The sequence below is a fragment of the Mus musculus genome, chromosome 3 (genome assembly GCF_000001635.26).
Source record: "Mus musculus strain C57BL/6J chromosome 3, GRCm38.p6 C57BL/6J".
In the NCBI taxonomy this organism is placed as follows: Eukaryota; Metazoa; Chordata; class Mammalia; order Rodentia; family Muridae; genus Mus; species Mus musculus.
In genome coordinates, this window is record NC_000069.6 from 133,148,930 (window position 1) to 133,162,286 (window position 13,357).

A 13,357-nucleotide genomic window follows, 5' to 3' on the forward strand; every position below is an offset into this window, starting at 1 on the left:
TGGCCATTAAGTGTAATATCTTACCTTAAAATAGTTAGGAATCAGTTGTTAATTGTAGAAACAATTAAACCTGCCTCTCCACCCCACTCTTCATGTGTGTCAGGATCAAATGGGTCAAATGTACCAGATGGAGCCCTTTACACGGACCTGGCCCTGGTCGGCCCCCTTTTCTGCACTAGCCTCCCTGGGCTGCAGATCCTGAGCCATATCTCCTCCTTTCTCTGCAGATATTTAGTGGCAGGACTGTGTGCTCGCAGTATACCATGGGGAACACGGTGACAAGGTGAGATTAAGTACTTGAGCACACTGTTGGATTGGTTTTAATGACCAGTTTTGTGTCTATTTTATGGTCTTTTTTTTTTTGAACCTAGTTATCCAGGCAAACACACACTCTGCTCTAACTCTAGATTTCAAATCATCAAATTTGTGGTCGCTGCTGCATAACTGTTCAAACACTGTGACACACAGGCAGGGAACACTACTATCGTGGGGAATAGTCAGCCCCTCGTGTTTCCACCTACCTAGGTCTTTCCTCCTTTTCAGCTCATTGATGTTAACGTTAATGTCCTTCACAGCAGCGAAGGCTTCGCCCAGGGCTCTGTAGTCTGGGTGGGAGGGTGGGGTCGAGTTCCGGAGTTCGCACAGCAGCAGGGGATATTTCATCACTCGCTGAATGGGTTTGATCATCAAAGAGCCCATGTCCAGCAGGTTCGGCTTGCCTCTACAACAGACATAATTGATATTCGTACATTCATTTACTGTTTTGTTTTTAGTTCCTGCCTACCCAAAAGCACCTTACTTACAAAAGCTTTACTTACAGACCAAGTGTGTACGCTAGGCTTTATACCAGCGTCAGGATGTGTTTTTCCACAACAACCAAGAAAAATGTAAATGGTCTCATTGTAATTTTGCTATTACCAGTGTGTGTGTGTGTGTGTGGGGGGGGGGGAATCAAGTCTTATTGAAAAAAAAATCCAAAAACCTGAAAAATCATTGTCAAAACTAAACTCTTTCTTTTCCACCAAGATGAATAGTCCTCAAATTATCGCTACCATTGATTCCTAATCCCTATCCGTCACATGATGTCTCCCCATCACTTTCTTACAGGTTTTGCCAACAGCTCACTGTGTCACTGTGTCATGTGTCACTGTGTCACTGTGCAACAGCCAGCTTTCACACCTGGTACTCCTACACGTGCTTTGGAGACAGCATGGGAGCCTTCCCACCGACCTAGGTTGTGCAGCAGAAAGAAGCTACCAGTTCAGTCAAGCCATTGTCCAAACCTCTGCCTCTGACCTTTCAGCCCACAGTGACTTCTAAAAATCAATTTAGGAACAGACAGATAATGATGGTGGAAAATAACTCTTTTAAAAATCGCATTTAAAAGGTGGATTTTTTCATACCTCTACTTTAAAAAAAATACTACTATGGATAGACAATAGTTATGTAATTTGAAAAATAAAGTGACTATAAGATGCTTAATAATATAAAAAATGGTCTGAAGGCATCTTAGAAACCATCTAGTTCAATTCTTCATTTGACAAATGAGAAACTCAGGGACTTTAATTGCCATGGATATGTGCATACACACGAGGACATGTGCTTGCACACACACAGCTCTTTATCCCACCTCCCTATCCTATGCTCATCATCTCTCTTACCACTATCTGCAATCGTTTCATTTCCCAAGTTTCCAGTTTATGACGAATTTCTCAGTCACAATTGTGTCTCAACAGTGACTACACTTTATTAATGTCCATATTTAGACTAAGGAATTACTGAGTTTCCAGACTTTCTGCCATGAGATTTAGTTTTCCTTTGAAAAATTCCCCCCCCCATATTTCAAAATGGATAAATCAATAACAAAGGCAGGAGTTTGTTTATATCCTAAAATATATATTAGCCTAATAGATAGAAATATTACAACAAACAGAAGGGCAACATTTTTAAAGGAAAACCAAAATACAGGTTTGCAAGAAAATAGAATTTCTTTAATAGACTTTCTCTTGTACTTGAAGTCTGTTAAGTAACAAGAGTATAAAGGGGATGGGAGGGGGTGACAGAGAGAAGGGGCAAAAGACAGAAAAAGAGATCAGGTATGGGAGGAGAGAAACACCATTGGTTTCCAGAACTGAATGGAGTGGATGAAAGATGACTAATTACATTGAAAACCCAACTAAAAGAGTTTAATTGCTGGGGTGTCAGTAGCAGGCAATTTTTTTTTTTTTTTAGTATATCAAAGCAGAGATTTCCCCTTCACAATAGTTTATACTTCTATGGAGAAAATCATATGAAAGAAGAAACAAGGCAGGAACAGCATCTAGGTGACATAGTCAGAATTTCTTGTGAGCTTGTTCTTTAATTATTTACAAACACAATTTATCTTATCCTTCAAAAACCACTAAAAATAGTATCCAAGATAAGTACAAGTATTTAAAACTGTTAACATTTATTTACATAATTATATATGTGTGTATATATTATATATTAAAATCTAGAGAAAGCCAACATCAAGAAGCACAGACATGTGAACTGGGAGAGGTGTTTTGTGAGCTGCCCATCCTCCTGTATCTACATCTGTCACAGGCCAGTCTGAGCCCATAGTTGAGTTCAAGTGCTCTCCTTCCTCCTTTTCCCGTCAGTCTCCGGCAGCAAACCTCTAGTGCATTTGTTTTATCTTTCAAATGATAATTAGAAATGACTATTGTTTCTTGAAAGCATCTTAAATGGAATTCTGAGAAGTGACTGACAGAAAGAGAGTCCCCAGACACTTCTGCTTCGATGTCTTTTTTTTTTTTTGTCAGTTGCTCAAATGATGATCGATAACATTCTGGTATCTGCATCGGACAGACTACAATATGGAAGAAAAGATACAGGATGTGTTGTAAGATAACAACACTCCAGTCACTTGGTGTCACAAAGTTCACTGCCATTTCTAATTAATCCCTCCTAGAGAGATTAAGTCTTGATCATCGTGAAGGCAGAGTCCTGTGTATGGTATCCCCATGTCAGCCAGTTGTCACCTGCCTACCCCATAGTAAGGAGCCAAATGTATAACAGTAACCCACAGTATTGCAACAAATCGAATGCAACCGTTAACGCATGATACCATTTCAGCTTCCTCTTGAATGGCAAATCGCTTGGCAAGTATTCAGTTATAGACACAGCTACACTAAGCTCATCACACATTACTATTGAGCTTTACCAGGTTACTCAAACACAGCTTGGTTTTTAACAGTTTCCAGTGTTGCTGCAAAGTGTTTCCAGTAACATGTAGGAAAAGATAATATTTAGACAATGTAAAAACTAGAGTAGAAAATAGAAAAATATTCTGCATGAAAGATGCTTATATATTTTAAGTGGAGGGATAATAAAAGGACTTCATGACTATCTATAATTTTTTAAATTTCTTCTATTTTATGTCCGCAAATATTCTAAATTTTATGTTTATTTTATAGAAACCATAAAGAGAGCTTTTAAAAATTTAATATCCTTATGGAACTTTTAAGTCAGTAATAAATCTGTAGAGAGATATATAACAAATAGCATTTGAATAAAAAAAACAGAACTCAAAATAAATATAAAAGTATTAAGTTTTAGAAGAATAAAGGAGGGAAATGAATTATAACTCATGCAGCCGAGGCTAGAGAAGCAGTAATGACAGGAAAGCAATCTTTAAGCATTTCTGAATATTTATCATTAACAGTTTCAGGTTATCTCAAGGACTAGGGAGCAGAGGTGACTGGAAATCAAAACAAAAAGAATCGGTTGAAAACACTTTTTTTGAGTGACTGAATGAAGGGATATATATTGTTCTTTTATTTGACTTTGCTCTATAATTTTTTTTTACATTTTTATTGTTATTTATTTACTTTATCTCTTGATTCCAGCTCCCTCTCCCTCCTGTTCTTCCAGTCCCTCCTTCTCATCTCCCTTTCCCAATACTAACCCCCTTTCCCTTCTTCTCAGAAAAGGGGAGGCATCCCATGAATATCAACCAGCCTAGACATATCAAGTTGCAGTAAGACTAGGCACATCTCCTATTGAGGCTAGACAAGGCAGCCCATTAGGGGAAAGGGATCCAAAGTCAGACAGAGTCAGAGACAGCTGCTGCTCCACATGATGACTCAGATGCACAGTTGTTACATATATGCAGAGGGCCTAGGTTCATCCCTGCACAATCTTTAGAAAACACCACGTCAAAAACTAACTGGGGGAAGAGTTAAAAAACAACAACAACAACAACAAAAAACTGTGGGAGGTCATCTGAAGAATTCAGGACTCTTGGAAATTAAAAGACTAAAAGCAGAAATAAAAATAAGTCAATAACTATTGGTAAAATTACTAGAATCAAACATCAGAACACACCAGGAGGAGGAAACCATCATGCAGAAATAACCTCTTGTGTACTGTGTGGAAGCATCACCCGTCGATAAAAATCTGATGGCCAATAAGCTGAGGTAGGATTAGAAAGTGGGGCAGCCAGCAGAAAGAGAAGAACTCTGGGAAAGAGTCAAGCCTGAGAGGACTCAGAGGAAGTCAGACTTAGGACATTGAGGAGAGGTAGCTATCCATATGGCAGACATAAAGCAGTATAAACAGGTTAATATATGTTATAAGCTAGTGGAGGAGGCTTAGCTTATGGCCTAAGCATTGTAAATAAGCCTCTGAGCTGCTTATTCAGGAACTGAGACACAGAATATTCCAACACTAAATGGAACATTTGTATCACACTCGTCCACCCAAGACTAAAGAATCATTGCTTACACAGAGGCATAAAGGACGTAAGAGGGACAGACACAGGAAGGGAGCTGTACATATGAGCTCAGGGCAACTGTGACAGCATCCACAAACCCATGCAAGTTCAAGCCAGACTAGATATGAGAATGAAGAGGGGAAGTAGGTATGGAGCACCACCCCTCGGCAAGGAGATGTTGCAATTGCTAAGTACTGGAGAGGCAGAATCAGTATTCTCTACAAACGTTGCCTGCGGTAAGTCAACCATGCTCCAGGGAAAAGCCAAACAATCAGGGATAGATTGCAGCGCAAGCTGGACTTGATGGGTGGAGAAAGAAGACACATGGTGGGTGGAAAGATGGAGTGGAGCTCAGAGGATCTGGGGGAGGAGGCAAATAAGATCAATGTTTACTTTACAAAATTCTCAAAGATCTAATAAAATTAAAAATTGAAAAGAAAAAAGGAGTACTTACTCTTGCAAATATATATTCCTGTAAAAGAAGGGGAGAAAGTAAATCAATAAAAATCCCCACATAGCGATGGGATAGTATGCAACATTACAGATGCTTCAAATTTTACTATGTCAAGTAGTGAGTGAGTTTCATGAATGCCTCATTGAAACAAGTGTCTTTGTTTGGTAATGTGTTCAAAAATGACACTTTAATATAACTACCATTCTTGCTAGATACCATATATATAATCCAAACTAGTGATTCAGTTAATCAATTTTAATAATTTAAAGTTGTATTTAAATGTTTGTGTTTACATCTTGAAAAAAATCTATCGTATAACCAGGAGAGAAACCATGATTATGAGATTACAAAGTAACACTTAAACTGACCTGTAGAATAATGGTATCAAGTCTCTGTACTCTATGTAGATTTAGGAAAATAAATTTTTTGCAAGGGTGTCACCGTGTATCCTCTGCTGACCTTGAACTTCCCTTATAGACAAAGTTAACCATAAACTGGAAATCTCACAGGCTTAGTCTTCCAGGTCTGAGATTACAAGTGTGCACCCTATGGACGGCTTATGCATGGTCTTAATCCAGCATGTATTCTTCATGAGAGCCTTCATGCAGGCCCTGCTAGCTTCGGTGGCTGCCTCTTTACTTGTGTAAAGCAAGTCCTTCCATGGAAAAGCACCAGGTCCCTGTCTCCTCTCACTGCCTCTCTACCCCATTTCCTAGTATGCATTTCTCCCCGGGTGCTATGGTAACCACAGACTTCATGCTCCTAGTAAAGTCAGGCAGGCATGCGCCAGCCTCCAGGATTTTAAGCCTGCTATTTCGTCTGTGCAGATTGCTTTCCATTTAGATCTCTATAGACCTTACTCCTTTATCCCTTTCAGGCCATTGCTCAGACGTCCCTTCGCGGAGAAGCCTTCTCTGACAAACCTTTGCAAAGTTCACACCATCCTGGTTGTCCCTGCTCTCTGTGTCTCTGTGTCTCTGTGTCTCTGTGTCTCTGTGTCTGTGTGTGTCTGTGTCTGTGTCTGTGTCTGTGTCTGTGTCTGTGTCTGTGTCTGTGTCTGTGTCTGTGTCTGTGTCTGTGTCTGTGTCTCTCTCTGGCTCTCTGGCTCTCTCTCTCTCTTTCTCCATAATGGTTGTTAATGTTTCATACTATATACCACACTTCTTTAGTCTATTGTCTATCTTTCCAACTTGGGCAAGGATTTATATATGACTTGTTTATTTCTATGACACCAATCTAAAAAGTGACAAGACTGTGTTAGGGGCTCAAAGTATGTGTGAAACTACTTAGTCCTAAAAAACAGTGGGAATTAGTCATCCAAAACTTAAGAAATAAAAGAGATGGAAGTTTTCTCCTAAATGTGGCAGGTAGCTATTACAAAATAGCATGATGACGTCCATTTATCATGTGATGCCCAGGGCCTCCTTGTGCCTTTTAATCTTCTAGAATTCAGGGAATATTTTTAATATAAAATTTACATGACTTCATTTTTCAGTAGTAGATGGCCTTTGTGTTTGTTTGTTTGTTTGTGACAGTGTAGTCCTGACTGTCCTTTACCTTGCCCTGTAGAGCAGGTTGCCTTTAAACTCACAGACATCCTCCTGTCTCTGGTTCCTGAGTGCTGAATTAAAGGCATGTGCTATCATGCCTAGCCTTTTTATATTCAGTGATTAAGATAAAAATTTAATGATAAATAACTATGCTGAATTGGATTTAAAAAGCTAAAGATGTCCCAGTTCTTCAATGTTTCATTTACATGTGAATGAAGCAACTGCTTCCTCTGTCCTCAGACCTCTATCTGTAAATAGATTCCTAACATCTTGGAATAAAACCTTCAAATAAAAATCAAAGACAAAGTTACACTGTCTTTAAAATGAACTCCTGTTGTAATTTTAGGTAATTATTGATTGATATTTAAAAAATTAGGTACTGAAAAAAATTGGCTGTCTTACATCCAATTCCATATATTTACCTTCTTCCAATAATATATATCTTCCTCTAATGGAAAATTGCACATGTTCTAGGATTTAGTTTTTTGTTTATTTGTTTTTTTTTGTAGATCACATATATAAAATACAATATATAATATAAATGTATATAACATATATAATATGAATACACTGAAATTTTTTTTAATTGCTTTTAAGTCCTGAAGGAGATGTGGAATTCTTTCTACTCTTTCTATTTCATTTACTTCAACAAAACAATCTGAAATTATAATAAAACTACACATGAACTTAATGTAATATACCTGTATATAAAGGACCCTGGCATTTTTCTAATAGAGGAAGTCATGTTCTGTATAATAGAGGAAGCCATGTTCTGTATAATAGAGGACGCCATGTTCTGTATAATAGAGGAAGCCATGTTCTGTATAATAGAGGAAGTCATGTTCTGTATAATAGAGGAAGCCATGTTCTGTATAATAGAGGAAGCCATGTTCTGTATAATAGAGGAAGCCATGTTCTGTAAGGGACGAGCACTGTATTATAACTTCACCTGATTTTTTTCACCACTAAAGAAGAAACATTCTTTTTTTTTTTTTCACGATAGATGGTGAAGCTTTTCAGAAGGTGATTTCAGCCATGGACAATCTAGGAAGAAGCTATTTATGGAATTAAATGATTACCTCTCTCTCCTGCTGGGCCTGTTATAATTTGACTCACAAATTAAAGGTTTTTATATGGCTTTTCCTTAAAAATTATGGTCTGTTTTCAAACGTCATACAGCAAAGCGATGGAAGAATTTCTGAAAGGGGTTTTGATTTTTTTTACCTGGGACCCTTTGCTTAAAATAAACACAGAAGGCGGTAAATGAATAAGGGTGCCGCCCCTCAGCCTGTCCACTGCATGGGCTTTTCTCGGCTTCTTCAGGTGGGAAGGCCACAGGAAGAATGTGTGCAGAATGCCTAGAGAGCTAAAAGGTAAGTGGCTTTCTCCTGAGGATGGGACCGTTGTTATCATGAAGATAAATACAGACTGATTTGTAATACCAAGAAATGGGGCTAGAAATATGAACTCCAGCCACCAAAACACTTACAAAAGTTCCTTTGTTCTTATTTTATTACAAACTAAACAGACCTGTTGGGGCCACTGACGTATAACAGTGGCCTTAGTAACATTTCTAACTAGAAAAACTGAAAAGGGTTGTTCTCATTATACCTACGCTTGCTAAATAACTGTCCGGTTTTCACATCTTCACACAGATCAGAAATCGTAGTAACTCCAAAGAGGCAAAGTAATGAGGTCCTCAGAAAACAACTTCTAGACGCAGAGACATATTCATATAGCATTGCAGGTGATCCCGGGGGGGGCCATTCCTGCTACCCCACTAAACACTCCTTGCTGAGTAAAAAGAGCTCACAAGAGTCCAGTTTTTAGGTTGGAGGTGCAGATGCACATTGCATTTCTGAATAATTCTAATTTTTAAAATAAGGTTTAATTTATATGTATGAGTATTTTGCCTGGTGTGTGTATGTGTAGCATGGGAATGTGAATGCCAGGTGCCCAAGAAGGTCAGAAGAGGGCATCGGATTCCCTGGAATTGCAGTACTGATGGTTGCAAGCCACCATGTGGGCACTGGGAAGCACACCCAGGTCTTCTATAAGAGAAGCCAGTAGTCTTAATCCTAGAACCATCTTCCCCTACTTTTTTTTTTTAAGTTGCTCACTGTTAATACACATTCTTGGTATATCTGGCACTTGGGGAATTACACACCAAGAAGTACTGCCCTAACACTTCAAAACTAATTTTCTGGCTACAAATATAACTTTCTCTTTTGAATGATAATGGGCTTCAAAGAATACCCAAGGTTCCTAAGCTTGAATCTCATACACACCTAGGTAGTATCTCTGCCATCCTGATGGAGGTTAGTTCTGAACTGGACCTACTGAGGCAGGAAGTAAATCACCTACGTATTGCTGGTACGCTTTCCAGCCAGTGTTTATCTCTGACTACAGTTTATGTTCCTGGGGGCCAAGAACCATGTTTACATATTAAAAAAATATTTTCAACATTATCTAGTACTCATAATAAATATTTATGAGGCCCTCAATAAACACACTTTAATTTTGGCTAAAATGTAACCTAAGTCGCTTGAAAAATCCACTTTAGAGTCTGAGGCATGAATATTTTTTGCTTCAAACCGACTCATTTCAGTATCCCTTGCACTGTTGAAAATGGAGGTTGCGGGCTAATGTTCATTAGAAATGGCAGCCGCTCCTTTATTTAGCCAGCAGGAAAAGCCAGGGCGACAGTAATAGCTTTGACTGATTACTTGGCAAGGGAAACCAAGCCCTGCGGGTGTTTGGGACTCTTTGGCCTATAAACCTGTTTGAAAACCTGTTTCTCAGAATTTAAAGCTTTATCTCAGCTGAGGTCAGTATTATAGTGATGTCAATAATGCTCCTGCACTCAGCCCCCCAGGTAGACCTGCACAAACCACCATTAACTTCATTTTCATGGAAAGGCTACATTGGGGAAAATAGCTCTAACTTAAACTATTTTATTTTGATTTTTCTTTCCCTTAAGAAATAGCTCTGCCAATACTGTTTCATTTGGATTTTGTGCATTCTGCACCTTAACAGCTTTTGGCGGGTCAAACTATTTCTAAAAGTCAAAATGGTTCTGAGTAACGCAAAATTGGACACATCATGGGACAGTAATTTTGAAGGTCAAAACAAACAAATAAACGAACAAAAACAACTTATTAGGTCTGAAGGGTAAATTTGAGAGTCTAAAATTACCTCTATCTTTAACTGCTTCTAAAGAAAACAGTATTCAGCTGTGCTACATAGAGAATTCTGTAGCAGGCTCTGTTCTCTTAGGAATCAAATGTTTATTGAAGGCACATATGTTTACTCATACCAGAGCAGCTTCTGAGAGGCAGTCAGGAGGGTTATGGGTCCAAGCTTGCTGCCTCTCCAGGTCCTTGGGGCGCTGGGGTTAGACTGAAGGCAATCGAAGGAGCCAGTTCTTCATGTTTTGTGTGCTTTCTTTCTGCCTACTATCTCCAGAACCCAAAGGAAAGTGACATCTATTGGATTAGATCTTGCCTTTTATTTAAGGTGAGAAGGCTTTTTGTATGCAGAGGATACAATGCATGCTTCATTATCTTAGGTGAGGATAAAAATACGTGTCTGTGGAAAGGACTTTTAATTCCTATAAGAACCTATTTAAGTTTTCTTCAAGCTGATGTGGTATGACTGACCTACACTGGAGCAGTCAAAATCAGCCAGAGCTGCTCCTTGAACACGTGCATGAGTTATCTCTGCATGCTGATCTCCTTGGAGAGTATAAAGTTTTATTTATTTATTTTTTTCTGCACCTAGATGTATACACACCACAGCACAAGCCTTCCATAAATGTCCTTTTTCTTTTCTTCTTTTTCTTTTCTCTAGGTATGGAAAAACATGAAAGACCTGAAATCTTTTGGCCATCAGAGGACAATAAAGTTGAAATTGAATCAAAGAGATTATTGTTTGGTTGATTTTGGTTTTGGTTTTGGTTTTGTCTGGTTTTGTTTTAAGTCATGAGGACCAAATTAAACTCATTTTCAGTTCTGAAGTCTGGAACGTCTTCCGGCGGTCTCCATATTGCACCCCAATGCAGCTATAGACTTCTTCTATCAAAGCAGGGCTCCCCCCTTCCTCCCACACAACAGAACACACAAAGGTATACTAGAGGTTCAGACTGCTGCATCTTGACTGGAACATCTCAGCTTCCTGAAACTGCTCAATCCCTGACCTGACACAGTCCAGCATATACACAATATGCAGCCTGTCTGACAGTATAGAGTCATTAAGAGGGAACGTCCATAGGAAAATGTGACAAGGTGAGAAAAAGGAGAGTGAGCTTTAAATGTCATGTGCTAGGAAACAATACGTGCACTATGATGCCAGTTCCATCTGAAAAATCAGACCAAGCACAGGCTTGTCACTCCCTGTTCACAAAAGATTATAATGGTGATTATTAATTGACTGGGTAATGATTAGCAAGAGTTTAAAGACTCTTATTTCAATGTATAGGTTCAGATTTTGTCGTGAATAGGTATTTATTTTAGGAAAAAATAATGCATATCACGTACATCGTCATGCAGTCCCTCTGCTGCCTCCTTATGTATTGTGGGTGAGGAAGGCAGAGTGTCTAATAGTCTTGAAGCTACGTTTAGTGGGGGTCTTAATAATCCTCTCAATCTCCCCATCGTGAATTAGGGCAGCAAGGAAGGAAGACTATTCAGGAATTCTATTAATGTAACCAACTCGCTACCCACCAGCCTTTGGGAATGCATGAATGGCAGGTTTATTTTATAATTATTGCTTGATAATATAGCATTCCCCGCCCCCCGCCCCCCATCCCTACAAGGTCTTGAATCTTTGTCTCCCATGTTATCCTTAGTCATCATGTCAGGTAGGAATAAAAGGTGATCTTGACTTGTAGCACATCAACCTTTCGTAATGCAGCTATCTGGGCAAACCCTGTAAAATGTTGGCTATGTGTGACCTTTCATCCTGGTCCATTGCAGAAGACCCCGCTAAGCAACCAGAGTGGATGGGAGTCGCCTTCCGAGAAAGACCTTACTTTAAGGACTGGAGGCAGTGGCTCAGATGTTGCTTCAGCTCCTCTTCCTTTTCATAGGACTCTAGGACGCTGTGTGCTTCATCATGGTGATAGCAATAGATTTTATAAATATCCTCCAGCGGTCCTTTAATCTGCAAGAATACCTCTCCTGAGCAATATAAACAAAGACAAAATGATCTCATCAGACCAAAGTGGCATTTCATGCGTTATTACTCAGTGTTGACTCTTGCAAAAACTCAGGTCTGTCCCCACTGATGCCCAGATTATTTGGAAAGTGTGCTAGACACCGAGTGGATAGTTTCCCTTTTCTTTTCTTCCTCCCCACCCCATTTCTCCTCACTCTCCCTTTTCCTCTCTTCTTTTCTGCCTTTTATAGAGCAAATGACAAAGAGCTAATGGGTTGGCACACAGAATCACAGTTAAGAGCAGACTAGATTAGAGTGGTCTGCCCATGTTTAAATCAAGCTGTGCTACCGACTGCCTTTGAGACTTAAGAAAATGATTCCAATACTCTGTTTCCTCATGTATAAATTACCAGCTACAAGAGATTCAATTTTGTTGAGATATAATTACAATTAAGATGTGTAGTGTGTGCAAAAATCAGAGTAGAGCACACACGTAATAAATGTTCAAAATGGAAAAAGAGTTTTGTTGACTTATCAAAATGATAGGAGATAAAAGGTATGTGGTTTTATTGGTATTTAGTCTACTCACAACATTTTCTTAAATTCTGTGGAAGGTAAAGAGAATTTAGAGAAGAGAAGAATAGGTGTGTGGCTAGAGAAATGGTTCAGCAGTTCAGAGTGCCTACTGCTCTTTCAGAGGACCCAAATTTGGTTCTCAACACAATAGATCACAACTGCCTCTAACTCCAAGTCAGGAGATCCAGCGCTCTCTTCTGGCCTTTGTAGGCCCTTGCATACATGAGACATAAAACTAAATTTTAAAATGAGTTCCAACAAATAGAACATTTTTCTACATATGAAAGGAGAAAGGATGGTTAATTACTCCTTGTAAAGTTCAACTGGATAATCTTGTGAAGCAATGTCAGGAGAGTACCCTCATGAAACAGCTTAGATCAGTTGTGTCCAGACCTTTAATGAATCCTCTTTGATATTGTGATATAATTAGAAATATAGGGGGCCTAGTATATATCAAATGCCAGTCTGATTTAATCACTCATCCAAGCTCTTAAAACTGAGTGTAAGCATCAGACACTGAGGGCAATGTACAGGAAACACGAGACAGGACCTATTCCCAGAAAGCAGTTTAAGTTTTAAATCAGTAATAATTTGGAAGCTGAATTGACTTCAATAGCTGTATTGATTGGCAGCAATGTGGACATGCTATCTATAGAATATGAGAAAGTCAATCTTCCTACAGAAATAGGATTGTTTTGAGCACATTAAACATGTTTTATACATGAAACTGCTTCTTTCTCTACATGCAGAAAGAGAATAGGAGGCTATTTATCTGTACGAATTGGGAATGAATAAATCTGAGTTGGAAGCAAATAACTGATTCTTCTCAAGTCCTGCTAGAATGTGACAAAATCAGGTTTACAGGCC

General features: G+C 38.9%; 1 protein-coding gene across 2 annotated transcripts in view; it reads right to left on the reverse strand.

Annotated features, from left to right (window-relative positions):
• Positions 1-13,357, reverse strand: part of Arhgef38 (Rho guanine nucleotide exchange factor (GEF) 38) — a 122,672-nt gene that overhangs the window by 36,652 nt on the left and 72,663 nt on the right. The window contains exons 4-6 of one of the 2 annotated variants that reach the window (NM_001368752.1): positions 11,790-11,937; positions 5,211-5,228; positions 522-721 (exon numbers count right to left, since the gene is read on the reverse strand). In NM_001368752.1, coding sequence (NP_001355681.1) covers positions 522-721; positions 5,211-5,228; positions 11,790-11,937 — 366 coding nt within the window. Of the gene's footprint in view, positions 1-521; positions 722-5,210; positions 5,229-10,599; positions 11,938-13,357 lie in introns of those variants that run through there. The other variant, NM_029953.1, reaches the window with a different exon arrangement.